Genomic DNA, 17,208 nt, shown 5'->3' with positions numbered 1-17,208 from the left:
ATAGTCAAAGCTTTGTTTTCTTTTCTTCTTTCACGTTTGATCTTCAAAAGTATCTACACAATTGCAAAATACTAATTCAATGATGACTTTCCATCCATTTGATAAAAAATGAACTCAACATACTATAAGAAACAGCAGACATAAGCTTTCGTATTAAACTAAAATGGCATATATTGATAGTTCAAACACACAACCTGAAAGGTCTTTTAATTCAATTGTTACTGAAACAGCAATCAATTACTATCACTAAAGCTAGCTTTTTTCATATACTCATGTCTAACGAAAATTTTAAGCATTTTCTTCTATTTCTAATATAAAGCAACCCTCTGGTCCAATATTTTCAAACTTGTCCTTCAATTTCTACCTACTGAATTCCTTCAATCTCTGCCTCTGCTTTCCTTCGATTCTCGTCTCCCTTTTCTTCTTCTCTTATATTTGTACTATCAAAAAGACGCTTTTCCTTCTCTCTCCGATCAGTCTGGTGATGTGAATTTCCCTCTTCTTCTTTGAGTTCTTTCGGTGCATGTCTCTCGCGGAAGACCCAGAAGACCTCTATCTATCTCCCAGTCTCTCTCACTCTATGAAAGTCGAATGGCAGCGTTGTAACAAAGAAACAATGAGGGGCAAAAAAGTAAATCAATTTGAGAGTTTCTGTTCACGGGGAGCTAGCGCTTTAGTATAGGTAATTATGTTCTGCATTACACATGGTACACAGGAACAAACAACAGTAGTACAATACTAATAATTTTTGATATCCTAGTGATCAACGTCACTTTATCTTTCAAATTTAGCTATGGTCCTTACTGCACGTTATTGTAATAATCTTTCAGATCCTTAACATCTCAAACAAAGTAGACATTCCATCTAGTGGAACTCTTTCAACGCTATTTTTTAGCGATGTTTGAAGTTATATGTTGAAAGAATAGCAGAGTTACATTTACATGTTTTTTGCAGAAAGAGTTCTGAAGACATCATGAAAGCTCTCTGAAGGAAGTTAGGCAGTATTCGGTGAGCGACATCTGGGGAATGACCTAACAACGAAACTAGTCCTGCAACTAGAAGAAGAAACAAACAATGTATCAGCACTTTGTTACCATTCATTTTGTATTGTTTTGGGCTAATTTTGAAGACATGGTTAAAACTCACTTGCATTGTTTAACATAAGTTGTACTCATATATAAGTCTTAACAAACAAACAATTGTTGAAGAACACTTATAAAAGGCATGTGAAAAATACAATTCTCATGGTATGATGCACTACAATATAGCCAGAACTCTATATCTGTTCCATTTCATTACTTTGTCCATGTAGGAAATATGTTCTATGCACTTTGCACCAGTCCAGTAGTAGACTCGCGCGAGACTTTCTAATTCAAGTAGCCATTTACATGCTTATTCATTCCTGTCTATGAGTGAAATAGGTATAGTAGTACATAAAATCGGATGCATAGACATTTGTTAATGTTTTCAATTAAAGAGGAGGATTAATTACTCTAGCTTACGCTGAAAAGGATTTCTACTTGAGATCAATTAAAAGCTTTCTGAAGCTTTTTCTCGGATGCTTCTTGCAATTTTAGCTCATAATTAAGTACTGGCAACATCCGCATTGTTTCATTGTCGGAATAAAATCTTATTACAACCACCCACTTGATTGATTCCCTATCTTTGATCCTTTGATGTATGTACCTTAGCTCCTTATCATAAATAAATTTGCTTCAGCGATAATATATTTGCATGAATATTTTGCCTAAAATTCAAGCAGGAAGTAAGCTAGCTTCATTAATATTTAATTTCAGGACAGAAAGCAATCAATTACAAGTCAAAAGTAGGATAGGAAGCTTGCTTCGTAACACCGCAAAGACCTCCCCTAACATTGACATCTCTTTGGATTCTTATGTACCCATCTTCACCCCAGCTTCTACCCCATGAATTTTTCAATAGCCAAAACTTCGTACCATCATCATCACTTGTTCCATACCCAACTGCAGTTACTCCATGATCCAATTGACTTCCACATTGTCCTGTGAACACTCCACTAGAGTAAAACTGCATGGCAATTCCACTGGCATCAATTGCAACAGAGACCGGTTGGTTCGCCACGGCCTTCAACAAAGCCTCCTCATTATTCGGCACAACCTCATAGCCTGTGATCTTGGCTGCAGGTGATTCCTCCATGTTCCTCATGCAAATCCCGTCAACTCCCTGATAAGGGTAGTTTGCTTGAGCTGCCAGGCCTTTGTTGCGGATGATGAACTTAAAGGCATAATCCATTAGACCACCCTGACAACCTGCACTCCGAGTGTCACAATCGACTAGCTGTTGCTCAGAAAGAGACACCAACTTCCCTGTTTTCAGCTTCGTAATGCCTTCTGTAGCTGCCACTGCAGAAAATGCCCAGCAACATCCTACACACACATATAGCAATACAAGCCTAGTTAGATGCATGTTAACATCACAAAAAATGCACACTTTACTGTTCTAAACACATATATCTAACACGTAATGTTGTGACACTATTGATGTGGATCACAAATCTAAGCAAGATTCCACCCAAATCAATGATTTACTAATTAAACGTGTTGATCAACCTTCTGAGTGTGGAAGCCATTATTTACTCGTAAAGGGCTTCTGTGAAATGAATCTGACGTCTATGCTATTTATGATGAACTCATGAGATGATGATCTATACACATTTTGACATGATACATTGTGGATCTGTCATGCGACAACAACGTATTTAATTACGGTCCATATAATATCGATTTTCTAACAACATAACATACTAGACTAGACATTGTTGTATATACATATATAATATTAATGAGACTATAATCAGGGTGGATATTAGTAATTTTGGCTTAATTTTGGCTTACCACAGTCACCCTGGTCCTTGACAGGGGTGACAGCTCCCTTCTCCCTCCAATCCATACTGGATGGGACTGCAGTCACATTGTCATATCTAAATGATGATTCAGATGATGACATGAGATCTGGAGACTGAAAATTGTATCCACTGCGCGAGGTCAAGAATTCTTCATTAGTCTGGTCTGCAAATTCATTGATCCTTAGACTGTAAGGCTGATTCCCACCCCTGTTGAAAGACTCTATGAACTCCACATTGTCCTTGAATATCTTGAAACGCTTCTCCTTCTCCACATGGTCCTTGTAGGCGCGTCCATGACGAGCCATCCACTGGTGATGCCTCTTTAGCATTACATTAACCTCAGCTTCAGGCAATGTGCGGCAGTAGGCTTGAGAAGCCCAAATTCCAAAGACTAGAAGCACATGCAGTAGAATTGATGAGCTTTTGAGTATGAAAGCCATGGTTTAGGCTGAAATTTGGTTACTTTTTAACAGTGGAGAGGCCTAAGTGTATGTATATATAGCAAGATCTCAGGGTATACTGCAGCCAGTCCGCAGTGATGTGGAAGTCTTTAGAGAAGGATGGACTTATTCTCCGGTGTGATCGGCAATCTGGTGCTGGCTTTGGCAACTAAGTCGCATTCTCTATATGTTGAAACTTTCTTATGCGATTAAATAGGAGTGCATGAGATGATGTGTAATAATCAGAAAATACCTACTTACAGTTTTTTTCGATGACATACCTACTTACTGTTACAGTGAGCTAGTTTTTGGAACTTACTTTTCCTGTGATTTTGCAGTTTGTTTTTTTAATGATTCGCTAAAATTGATTAGTTGTTTAGGGTACGATCCTCTTCTGTAAACGTCTTGGATGGTGAAGGGATGACGATAATCAACCCGAATCTCCAGCTTGGGGTAAATCTCTGCACCACTAAAACCAAAAAGTCCTCAACACTCCAAACATGCATTAACCAAAAGTTTCCCGGAGATTAGGCAAAACACTACGAGATTCATTAGGGAAAGTGTCAAAAGGTATTAAGGATTTGGCCATTTGGGTTCTAGTGTAGCACACTACCGCTGCTTACTTCAAAAATTTATCCAACTGTTTGAACCCAAAATTAACATTTTTTCCCGACAAGGGGGACCGAAGAAAACCGGGCCAATATCCGTGGCCCAAGTTATTTATTTCCGACAAGTTCGGAATATATTGTTTAGAGGCTAAATAAAGTCTACTTAGAGGCCAAGCAATCCTGAAGCAAATCTGAATATTCATTGATTTATTAATTATCAAATATTTGATAGTTAATGATAATTTGTTTGCTTGATTGTCAAGACTCTGCGAGGACGTGAACAGTTGGGGAAGGAATCAACCACCTTAATTGCAATAATCAAGGAGTATATATGATTGCTAAGTGGTGGGCCAACTAAGGAAGATATACATACAAGCTGCATGGCTCATTACGTGGGCTACATATATACATATGCATGCAAACAAGTAATCAATGATTGCACAGGTAAGGCAGGTTGGACGTGAACAGATGGCCATTATCCTTAATTGTATTTCACAAGGAGATGTGCATGCCCAGAAGTTGTTCTCAGAGGCACCTATATTCTAGCTACGACAGTGTACAATTATTAGAGTGGTGCTAGAGACACCAAAATATTATACCAAATTTCAATCCCAAATGATGTGGCATTGCCACCTCATTCATAGTTATTTCCAACATGTAATTATGTCAATTAATTTTCATTTATATAGTTTCCATTATATATGCAATTACTTAATATTATATTAAATGAGAAAAATAATGTTTCCCTGCAATCCCAAAAATTGATCTTCAAATACCAGGGATATTCTCATATACCACCTGTCATCATCATCCTCATCTCATGCTGCACCAAAATTTGGAACTCAAGGGACGAAAAATCATCTAGGATTTGAATAAATAAAAGGTCTTGCGTATGAAAATCCAAAATAAAGAAGATGATTATGAATATAGCAACCTCAAGGCATAAATTGGCTTTGTAAATCATAATCACAAGGGATTATGATGAAAAACTGTGAGTTAGCTCTTAATAAAAGATTAAGAAAGATACAAATCAATACAGAAGTTAATTTAACCAACTTGTTTTGAAATTTGAATCCACTGGATTAGTTCAAGAAATTAAAAGAGAGAACAACAAATTTACTTATTCTTCTTCTTTTTTTATTTTTTTTTATTTTTTTATTTTAACAATAAAACAAAGAATTTACTGGTTGTGGATAGATGGCTGCGATATATGGAGGATGAGTTTTGCATTTTTTAGGGTTTATCAAGACATGAGTTTGCGCGCTTGTTGAATTGATTAACTTCACCTCATTTTCTTCTTATGGTTTTTAATATCTTAGAGATAAATAAACTAATTTAAATACATATTCTAAATATATAAAAAAAAATGACAGCTTGAATATTTTGAGGTTCATTAGGGCTGATGTGGTCAATGCCATGTCATTTGGGATGATTTTTTTGTATAGAATTTTGGGATCCAAAGCATTTTCCCAATTATTAATATCAAAACTATTAAGAGTTTTGATTTGATTCAAGGCCAATAACTGTGGCCTAAATTATTGTATTTCATTCCTATTAGGGAGGAGAATCTACGAGCAGCCTATATATATAGAGGCTAAAGACGACACAACAAAAGAACAACTCTCAAATCAACTAATCATACAGATTATCAAAGCCTCTCCGGAGCAAACCTACCTGCAACCTAGTTGCAACCCAGCGAAGCAAGGGTAACGCCCTCGCAACCCCGCGAAGTTAAAGTCACGCTTTAGCAAAACCTTGTGTTTTCTCCAAACTTCCCAGTGATTGCTCTGCTCAACGTACAACGTTGAGTATCGATTCGGTGACGCGAAGAGATCACACCAAAGCCCTTACCCGTAAGGCAACAAGTCCTTTTCCGGAAGGCATAGAAAAGAACCTTGTGATGAGGTTGGTGCTCTCCTCGTCCACATCGTTTGATCAAGAAGTCAGGTCAAGAGACTCCCCGACGACTGCACCCCACGGTGCTGGCACGCTCGCGCACTCAAAAGAGACAGTTTGTACCATACTGGTTTTTGAGCCAAACACCAACAATCCCGAACCCTGAATATGCGTGTACAAATTGCTTCATAGTCCTTTAAACCTTCGAGATTACCTGAATTTGAAGATTCTGAAAAGGATTGCTTTTTCAATCAGAAAACAAAATTGAAACCCATATTCCTCATACTTTAGGACATAGAAAATAGTTGGTATTGGCGTACAAGACATGTATACACAGAAAACATTTATATACATAAAAATCAATTTTCTCAAGCATGATCAAATGCAGCGGCGTAGCTAGAAATTTCATCTAGGAGGGACAAAATATAAACAAGCTATTACATTGAGGGCACGTTTACTTACTTGGAATGGAATGGAATATGATTATGGAGTAAAAATATCCCTGTGTTTACTAACACATAAAGGAATCGGAATGATTCAAGGTAAAAGAATTCCTGTGTTTACTAACACATGAAGGAATGAGAATTAGTGTAGGTCCCACCTATTTATCAGGAATCGATTCCTGAATACTCAGGAATTCGATTACGAAGGGGGGAGATGGGTTTAGGAATCATTCCTCCGGAATCAATACCGATTCCTTTCTTCTCCCATTCCACTTGTCTCCGATTCATGATTATTTGCCATTCCAAGTAACTAAACGTGCCATGAAAAAAATCGTTTACTAACACATAATTGAAATTACATAATTACCTTATACCTTAATAAATTACATGACGAATGATACTGATTTGTTTGGCAATTAGATTGATTTATTGAAGAATATTAATTGTGATTCCATTTGCATTAATAGAAATTGAAAGAGGAAAGCATCAAATAATAAAAACTGAAAATAATTAATGTATTTAATTAGGTCAAAGATGAAGATGATTAACCGAAGAAGCATTCATTTCATTTCTTAGGAGGGTCATTAAAGTATTTAATATCTATCTATGTGGAGAGTTCAACCAATCAAGAGTTAGAATGAAAATTTGAGAAGGGTCAGCTGACCCCTCTCGCCCTATACTCCCTACGCCCATGATCAAATGATTGACAGACATTTTCTTTCTTTTCCAGTTCATGAATATCAAAGTTGATTCTGTACAGCATCTGAAAACATCTTGTACTGAGAGGTACTGCGCGTGTTCTCTGATCTTTTGATGACGCAGTTCAATTGAATTGAGCCTGCAACATTTCCAATAAAAGTACCAAATTTGCCGCATACATCCTTGCAAGTGAAGATCAAATAACAATACGTAAAACTGAGCAGGTAAGTATTCCTGAAATCAAACACACTCAAAGTTAATTTAGATTTTAGAATAACCAAATAATAGGGGAAGTCTCAGGAAACAAGAACTAGCAAGTGATATGGAGATGTGCTGTCAAAAGATTGATTTGCTATTAAACTTCTACCTCAACGCTCATGAAACTATGAACAAAAGCTACATGAAACTATGCTCGGACTGAACATAATCTCTGTACTCTCGTCATTAGACAACCTTAACATTTGTAGTCATGTGTCTGCCTACCAAATCATCAAGGGCTTGTATTAACAACTTGGGGTCAAATACCACAACCACTTTTGGATCATGTACAGAGTCAACAACAATCTGCAAGGAAAAAATCGCTCATGTCTGCGCTTTGATGTCCATATGCATGAAAAATAGAGATATTTGTGGCAGTCAAGGCTAATGGAAATTGATTGAACAAAGCACCATACTATAAATTTTAAGGCTGTCACACCCATTCAAGGCAAACTGCAGAGAAGTGGAGTTAAAAGTATACATAACAATTCAAAAATTCCTTGGTCAGCTAAGCAATGAACATTAACAGGTATCTCACCATCTTTGGACACTAATAGGGCATTGATATAGTGACTGGGCTGCATCAAAATGTGAAATTGAAATAAACTAAATGTTCGCTTCATTTTAAATCAACAAATGAGATGCATCTAAAAGTTGTATGTCCGAGACCGTTTAGGTCTTCCTAATTTGGTGGGATTCGATTCCTCAATTTGCAATTTCTTTTTGTGCCTGAAACCGTTTAGGTCTTCCTAATTTTCTTTTAGCTAGTTTGTAGTGCTTTAGTTGTTCTTGAAGAGGCATGTCTCTGTTAAGAGAGTAGGAGAGAGTCAAGCTGAAAGCTGAAAATGGTTCAGATCATGATGAACACGTGTCGTGATTTGCTGCGGTTTGTTACACCAGTAATAGAAACAGAGTAGTATAAATAGTCATGCTTAGCTATTTTTCATTTAGTTTAGAAAAAAAAAACTGTACGGTTACAAAAGTTCAATACAATTGGTTCTCTGGTTTTTCTCTCTGCCTTTCTTCGTCTTCTTCCTCCTCTAGCTTAGGGTTTCATTCACCATTGTTGCTCAATTTCAAGCTTTTTCACTGTGACTATGAGTTTTAGCAGTCTCTTCATTCTTTCGAGGGGTAAGGTTGTTGTCTTCCCCTTCCACCGTCTTGATGTACTCGTTTATCTTTTTCTTTCAATAATTTTCCCTCGCTCTGTCGAGGTTTGCTATAAAAAAAAAATTGTGTGTCCAAAGGAAATCCAGGGCCACCGTACCCAACTATTGCCAATTGGGGCAGTATGCCACAAAGAGTTTGAGAAAGCATTTGATTCTTATACGTAGCTTGTCAAATAATTTATATTCGAGAGTTCTGTTTTATTTTAATCATTCCACAAAAAATTCCTGTAGTGAGAAAAAGAGAGACTACTAATTAACTAACTTGTCAAATAATTTATATTCGAGAGTTCTGTTTTATTTTAATTATTCCACAAAAAAATTCCTGTAGTGACAAAAAGAGAGACTACTAGCTAATTAACTAACTTACAAGGTTTTTAAGCCAGTTATGAGGGCATCCGTATGTTCGACTTGTAAAGAGTATAATTGGCAATGAAGAAATAATCCAGAAGTGGACACGTGTTTAGCTAGAATAGTCTCAAGTCTCTGTTAGTATAAAATTGAAACTCTTCCATCATGTAATTCTCAGCCTTATAGAAATAGTTACCGTATCAATACGATTGTAATTTTCTTCATCTTTTCTCTCTAAAATTGTCTTCCTTCTTCATCTTCTTCCTCCTTTAGATTCATACCTAGAATTCCAACATGGTATCAAAGCGGGTTATCCACGTGTGCATGCCTAACGACCACACGGGCTCCACGTCACCCAAAAGTTGTTCACGTGTATGGCTTGAAAATTCGCCACACGTGCGGGGGCGTGTTGAGAATATATACATCCCACATGGGAAAAATGGGACCTTGCCTATGGGTTTATAAGGGTTTGGGCCACTTCATCCATTGCCAATTGGTTTTGGATGTGAACCCCAGATCACTTTAGGATGTCTTCTTTAGGAGCAGGGGAGGCTGAATACTTCTCAGATGGGCAGATAAGAAGGAAGGAAATTAAATCAGAACTCCCAAATTTAGACAAGTTTTTGGTTAAGCACATAACTAAGCTTGAAAAAGAAGTGCAAGAAACCAAGAAGAGAAGGAATGATTCTAAGGAAGGAACTGTGGGAAATTCCAACAGAATCGTCAATGAGAAGGCCAATTCAGATAAAGGAAAAATTACCTCAGAGACTGTTCTAGGATTGGGAACTGTCCTTTTGAAGCATGGTTCAAATTTGAGAAGGAGATCGAGGAGGCAAAGGAAAAGTCAAGAGGGGATTTTGAAACACTTCGAAAGAATTTTGAGAGAAACAAAACATCATCTGAGGCTATTCCCAGCTTGGAAAGTATGCTTATTAAACATTCTTCAAAACTTGAAAAAGAAGTTGAAGAGGCCAAGAAGAACTTTGCAGGAACATCTGCTATTGAATTGAATAAGGATGCTGCGGAAAACATGGAGAAACATGCTAGTGTGGCAGAAACAAATAAGAAGGGTGGAAGCAAAGGGGCTCAAGGTAGTTTGGATAAGATCATGCTTAAATCTGTGCACAGGTTAGAAAAAGATAAAATGCAAGCCTTGGCAAAGGGAAACAATTATGAATATCGTACACTTGAAAAGAAAAAGGAAGGAAACAGTGTTACACTGAAAGAAATTGAAACATTTTTGAGACAAGGCACTCGGCAGCTTCTCTATACTCCTCCTGAAAGACCTCTATTATTGAACTGTAGGCAGGCTTGTTGTTCTATGAAGCTATGTCAGGCACTACCTCTCATTCCTCTTGGTTGAGGCAAATTCTGGGTAGTTCCTTACTTGATCAACTTCTGCACTTTTACCAAAGGCCTTATCGTTGAAGAACTTATATCTCTGCTGCAACCTAGTTCTTGGTTTCCCAATCACTAGTTTGAGGGGGGATGTAAAGAGTATAATTGGCAATGAAGAAATAATCCAAAAGTGGACACGTGTTTAGCTAGAATAGTCTCAAGTCTCTGTTAGTATAAAATTGAAACTCTTCCATCATGTAATTCTCAGCCTTATAGAAACAGTTACCGTATCAATACGATTGTAATTTTCTTCATCTTTTCTCTCTAAAATTGTCTTCCTTCTTCATCTTCTTCCTCCTTTAGATTCATACCTAGAATTCCAACACGACTTAGTGCATCTCTAATAGCAGTTACAAAGCAAGAAGCTGAGAAACCACTTGTCTCTCGATCACGGGTACCATTTAACAAAAGTACCTAGTATCAGGATACACTAAATTAATTCAACAAATAACTGGACAGGCAAAACATAATGTGGCTGTTTATGTCTCTCCATAAGACGAACCTGGAGAACATTAGAAATTTGATGACAGTTGTATCTTGTGATATATGTAAATTAAAAGTTTGATGACTAGGTACCTTGGGGCAGGACTTGGCTTTGAACATATAATCTTCCCAATGCCAATTATTAATGCCTAAGAAATGAGACATGAGAAATGAAAGAGTATAAACATACAGGTTTCTCATATTTCAAATCAAGCTAGCTAGCAAGCATCAGCTGGGCTCTCAAATCTTCATAAGGAAAAAAGAAGCAAATGTAAATCACTGTTAAATTAAGAAGTAGACTTTTAGATCCAGCATGCAAGATAGGACTATGGGTATAAGATTGTAGATCAGATACAATTTGATTCAAAAGAAAAGGTAAAATCTTATAATATCTCCAAGGAGAATTAAAAACAGCAAAAACAATAAATATCATGACTTCTTTAACATAATTAGAGATGACGAAAAACATTTGTTTCAACTACACAATAAATCAAAGAAACAAAAAGAAAGTGTAACATATTGGGCAGTAAAGTTACCAGTGATGGGCAAACAGAAGTAAAGAGGGAATTAACTCGTGCCATGGCATAAACAATGCAATCCACATTACGTAGCTGAACCATCAAAGCTCGGTTTGGAGCAGGGAGGACCTATTCATCAAGAAAAACTGTTATATGAGTTCTAATTTCAGGAATTGCATAAGCACATATATAGACAAGCAATCACATAAATTTCATAGAGTATGAAAGCATTTTGATCATTAGAGGCAAACCAGCATATTTTCGTGAAGTTAAAATCTTTAGAATGTTAAATACCTAGGAGTACTAAAGAAAAGGATAGTAATTTAAAGAAAGACTTAAATGTTGGGCCTTCATATAAGTACAAGAACAAGAAGAAGAATCGATAATTGCTGCATTTCTCAGCAAAGAAAGAAAACCTTATTATGTATCATTCATCTCATGAAGCAAGTTTTGGCCCTCACTTGAAATGTAGAATACCCTCTTTATCCTCGAAGAGAGTGCAGTGGTAGATTTTTAGTGATGATGATGAAAATTTGCAGGAAATCAAGAACAAACTGAAGGAAGAAGAAAAGACATTGAACATCTACTATCTTTGTTATAAATGGTAATTATACAAGGCTGAGCTGATTAACATGATGCAGAGGTTCAATTTATACTAACTGAGAGGCTTATAAGTTATAACAGAGCCTTAAGACTACTCTAACTGCATGAACAAGTGTCCACTTTTGGATGCGTATCAAGCAAAGCTGCTAACCTGGCTATCTTCATGCAATTATACTATTTGCATCTTCCCCCTCAAACTAGTGCTTGGGAAACCAAGGACTAGGTTGCAGCAGAGATATAAATTGTGCAATGCGAAGGCCTTTGGTGAAGTGCACCCAGAAATTGATCAAGCAAGGAACCAATTGCAGTCAACAGAAGCTAGTGTCCAAAACTTGTCTCAACCAGGAGGAATGAGTGGTAGTTCCTGACACAGCTCCATAGAATGAGAGGCCTACCTACAATGCAGAAGATTTTTATCCGGAGTTGCAGAAACAAATGCTTTCTGAATGGAAATTGCAATGAAAGTTGGCATGGCAAGACCTTCTCGTTCCCTTTGCATACAATCCTGTGTTGCTGCCCTTTTATTTTTCGACCTCTCTACCTCTCTACTTCAATTTGGTTGCGCTTTTCTACTTCTTATTTCTGTCCTCTCATGCTCTTCAGCTCTTTTCCAATCTCAGCTCTTTTTTCATTTAGCTCTTCCCACTCTTTCTCAAAAAACTCCTTTTGCTGCTCCAAATCTTCAGCTTCCTTTAGAAGCAGTTCTTTCTGTTGGATGTATTTGTCAATTTCCTGTATCAATTCTGATTGCAACCGCTGACTTAGTGACCTCTCTGTAAAACCATATATATATACATGCTCACAACATATGCACAACAATTTGACAACAATCACAAAAGGGATCAAGACTTACCTTCAGCAATCACTGTCATGGATTCCATCTTATGCAGCTGCTAAACTCGATCACTGAATATGGCCTTCTGTTACTTACCAACTTGCTTCTCAATGGACAGAACTTATGCAATTAACGTGGTGGTAACAGGGACCAATTCATCTATATATATATATATATATATATAGGAGACTTAAACCTCAAGAAGCTTCCCATTAAAGCAGTCCATATCGGTTTAGGTTTCCTAGTTAGATTCTTAATGTATCACACCATTGTAGTCTTTCTTGCAGACCAAGAATTGGATTACTTACCTTAATGAATTGATACTCTTTCATTAAGTTACAATATTGATTATCAGTTTGTGTCCATGTTGAACTAGTTTTGACATTAAGCTAATTATCAATTTACTATATGTTAATGTGTGACAAGTCCATGTTGATTCTAACAATCTCCCCCTTGGACTGACACATATTAAGCTTGATAATTTGCACCAGAAAATGTCAGAAACTACTCAACTTACTGTAGTGCGCGCCAGACAACAAAATCAAACCAGAAATCCATTCCAACATGGTCAGATCACAGTTACTTATGCAGAGCAAGAAACAGTATACATTTTAACAAAAATGCAGAGTTTCAAAACCACAAACACAAGCTCCTGCAATCCACATATGTCAAACCAGAAGTGATACGATATATGCTAATGTGTATCAACAAGAAGGCATATATCAGGTCCTACTTTATGTTTCATAAACCAGAAACTCAAGCAAATTTTTCTGAACACCGATGGCTTAAAATTGTTGCTTGAACCATAACATCATGCTATACATGATTTAAGCCATCTGATAGTAAGTATAACTTTAAGTACAAAATCGACAATTTTCAGAACATTCAATAAAAGCTGCAGCAATAACCAAATTCTGAAAATACCTCAAGAAATTTTATTGATAATAATAAACTATCTTTACAACCAAGTTGTGATAGATAAACTGGAAATCCACAACTCAAGGAAATACAAGAACTCAGAAACCTTAGAAATTTAAATTGCTCCAACTGGACTAACTCTATACTGAACCTAAGCATCTAGATTAGCTAAAACTCCAATGCTTGCTGTATGCTTCTGGAATGCTGCTATTGACAAGGCCTTGGTGAAGGGGTCTGCTAGTTGTGAATTCGTGTCAATGCTCAGAACAGCTATTTCACCATGTTTTACCCTTTCTCTAACACTGTAATACTTTAAATCAATATGCTTGGAATTATTTGATCTTTTACTAAAGAAAACAGCTGCTTCATTATCACAATAAATCACAAGTGTGCCTGCCACAATGTGACTTAACACTTTGTTCTGCATCAAGAAATTCCTAATCCAAAGTCCTTCACACACAGTTTCATATACTGCAATAAATTCAGCTTGCATAGTAGAAGTTGAAACAAGTGTTTGTTTAATGGTTTTCCAAGCAATGGCACCTCCTGCAAGCATAAATACATATCCACAAGTCGACTTCTTGGAGTCTGGATAATTTCCTGCAAAATCAGAATCTGAAAATCCAACAAGTTTCAGATCCTCCACTTGCCTATAAACTAGCATATAATTCTTTGTTTTCTGCAGGTATCTTAACACTTTCTTCCCAGCTACCCAATGTTCATGGCCTGGATTAGACTGGAATCTTGACAAAATCCCTACTGCAAAAGACAAGTCTGGCCTAGTGCAGACTTGTGCATACATGAGACTTCCTATAAGTCTGGCATAAGGCTTTGACTCCATATTCTCCTTCTCAACATCATTTTTGGGATTTTGCTTCTTGGTCAATTTATCTCCTTTGGACATGGGAACTTCTCCAGCTGCACACTTCTCCATACCAAATCTCTTTAAAATTTTGGTAACATAATTCTGTTGAGACAAACCAAGTAGTCTATGTGCCCTATCTCTTTTAATTTCAATACCTAGTACATAGGATGCTTCTCCTAAGTCCTTCATGTCAAAATTCTTTGAAAGAAAACTCTTGGTATCTTTAAGCAATTTTAGGTTACTGCTAGCCAAGAGTATATCATCCACATAGAGAACTAGGAAAATAAAATTGTTCCCAACTGTCTTCAAATAAACACATTCATCAACAAGGTTTTCTGTAAATCCAAAGGTAGAAATCACATAATCAAATTTCTTGTACCACTGTCTAGAAGCTTGTTTTAGGCCATAGATTGATTTTCTTAACTTGCACACTAAGTTTTCACTTCCAGCTTGTACAAAACCTTCTGGCTGCCTCATATAAATCACTTCATCTAGTTCACCATTCAAGAAAGCTGTTTTAACATCCATCTGGTGCAGCACCTTATCAAAATGAGCCACTAAAGCCTTGATTATCCTAAACGAGTCCTTTGTAGAAACTGGAGAAAAAGTCTCAGTAAAGTCAATGCCCTCCTTCTATGTGAAACATTTGGCAACTAACCTTGCCTTGTGTCTCTCTACATTTCCATTTGCATCTCTTTTGGTTTTGAAAACCCATTTACAACATATAGGTTTCTGATTAGGGTCAGGTTCAACTAATTCTCAAACTGCATTTTGGCTCATGGATTCAATTTCTGCTTCCACATTGACGAGATTCACTACTTTCAATGGCCTGGTTGAATGTAGTTGGATCATTGTCCTCTGCACAGTCCATTTCAATTTCTGCTTCTTGCAGATAAACAATGTAGTCACTCTCCCCCCCCCCCCATAAGTTGGTTTTCTTGCTCTCTGTGATCTTCTAGGCTTAGGATTGTCAGGATTAGGTTGAGCTATAGGTACTTGATCAGTTACTTGGTCAGTTACATGACCAATTACAGGTACTTGATCAGTTACTTGGTCAGTTACTTGACCAGGTACATCTACTTGATCAGTTACTTGACCAGGTACAGCTACTTGATCAGGTACATGATCAGTTACATCTTGTTCTAAAGGCAATGCTACACTTATATTCTCATCTGACACAATTTCCTCAAAATCTGAGGTTAAATCCTCAAGGTTTGTATTGTGAACTTTTTCACTTAGAAACTTTACTTGATGTGTTTCAAAAATTCTAGGTGAATGATGAGAAGAATATAATTTATAGCCTTTAGATTTATCTGGATAACCTATAAAATAGCAACTAACAGTTTTCTTCTTCTATAAAATAACCTATAAAATAGCCTTTAGATTTGTGTGTGTCTTCTTCTATGTGTCTAGTTAGTGTTTATTTAATTTTATAATTTTTGGTTGAGTCTAGGTATAGTTTTTATTTTCGTCTTTGTTTAGTGTCTGTTTCGAGTTTTCAGAGTCTGTTTTGCAATTGTTGAGCCACAATCCTCTACGGGAGACACTCTCTTTCCTATACTACCATCGATAACCATTGAGATTGCAGGGATTTATTTATACGCCTATTTTAGGTGTATCACTCTGTTTGAACCCAAAATTAACATTTTTTCCCGACAAGGGGGACTCGAGAGAAACCGGGCCAATATCCGTGACCCAAACCTATTTATTTTCGACAAGTTCGAAATATGTGGCTAAATAAAGCCTACTTGAAGGCCAAGCAACTTTGAAGCAAAACTGGATATTCATCGATTTACAATTAATTATCATATATTTGGTAATTAATGGTGGTTTATTTAGTTGATTACTAAGATTGTGCAAAGGGAGAGAGAGATCACGTGGCCCATGCAAATATTCATTTATTCCCATGCAATTAATGTGCAATGGCAAATATGGAGGCATGCAATTAATCATGGTTGATGCCTTGATGGTGGTTGTCAAAGAAGGTATATATATATATATATAGGGAAAAATTCACCAACGGTGTCTGGACACTTAGGGGACTTTCAGAATGATACCTGAACTTACAAAGTTATCAATGTGATACCTGGACTCATTTTTTCGTATCAACATCGTACCTATGACCAATTTCCGTAACGGCTCCGTGTCGGAAATTGACCGTAGGTATCACATTGATACGAAAAAATGAGTCCAGGTATCACATTGATAACTTTGTAAGTTCAGGTATCATTCTGAAAGTCTCTAGTGTCCAGACACCGTTGGTGAATTTTTCCCAATTTTGCACGTGCGATGCACGTGAGTCACTTAATGAAGACAAAAGGACCGATTTACTCTCAAATTCTTTCTTTTTTTTTCTTTATTCCGACTTTCTTTCTTTCTTTTCTTCTTCTTCTTTTCTGGTTTCTTCTTCCCCTGATTTGAATCATTAAGATTCAAATCATCTTGCTCGTCCGATTCCCACCGCCGATCGCCGATCAAACACCGCCGCTGCGTCTCAATCCACCTTCATGCACCACAGATGTTTCTGGTTCCCCCAACTTCAAATCCTATAGCAATTTGAAATTGTGCATTGAAGCTTCACCGCTCACTCCGAGTTCATCCCCGCCGCCGCCGCTAATGACTTGACCACCACCACTCTCGTTCTCTCCTCTGACCCCCTTTTATACACCATTGATCAGAAACTCAGACCGCGCCAGCCCTCCACTCTCAAATCACAGCTCCAATCCCACCCCTCCATCCTCTCCTTCGTTCCCGACATGCAACACCACCTCCACAGTGGCAGCTAGTCGAGCTCGTTGATTGCGGCCTTGGCTTTCTTGATTAGCCAATCGACGACCTTGCTA

At 37.2% G+C, this 17,208-nt stretch overlaps 1 protein-coding gene, 1 long non-coding RNA gene and 1 pseudogene across 2 annotated transcripts; 1 reads left to right on the top strand and 2 right to left on the bottom strand.

The window, feature by feature from the left end:
- Positions 1–1,753: 1,753 nt before the first annotated feature.
- Positions 1,754–3,332, bottom strand: LOC133729489 (zingipain-2-like). Its single transcript, XM_062157025.1, has 2 exons — positions 2,874–3,332; positions 1,754–2,405 (listed from the first exon to the last, which is right to left on the bottom strand). Exons 1-2 carry the CDS (start codon positions 3,322–3,324, stop codon positions 1,813–1,815), a joined length of 1,044 nt encoding a protein of 347 aa, XP_062013009.1. The 5' UTR covers positions 3,325–3,332; the 3' UTR covers positions 1,754–1,812.
- Positions 3,333–6,965: 3,633 nt separating this feature from the next.
- On the top strand, positions 6,966–7,579 carry LOC133728355 (uncharacterized). Its single transcript, XR_009855804.1, has 2 exons — positions 6,966–7,194; positions 7,271–7,579. It is a non-coding gene; the product is annotated as an uncharacterized LOC133728355 (long non-coding RNA).
- A 92-nt stretch (positions 7,580–7,671) lies between these two features.
- Positions 7,672–11,401, bottom strand: LOC133731335 (uncharacterized; annotated as a pseudogene).
- Positions 11,402–17,208: the final 5,807 nt, after the last annotated feature.

The sequence above is a fragment of the Rosa rugosa genome, chromosome 2 (genome assembly GCF_958449725.1).
Source record: "Rosa rugosa chromosome 2, drRosRugo1.1, whole genome shotgun sequence".
Taxonomy (NCBI): domain Eukaryota; kingdom Viridiplantae; phylum Streptophyta; class Magnoliopsida; order Rosales; family Rosaceae; genus Rosa; species Rosa rugosa.
The sequence above is the reverse complement of the archived record's forward strand: the minus strand, read 5'-3'. Positions and strand labels throughout refer to the sequence as shown.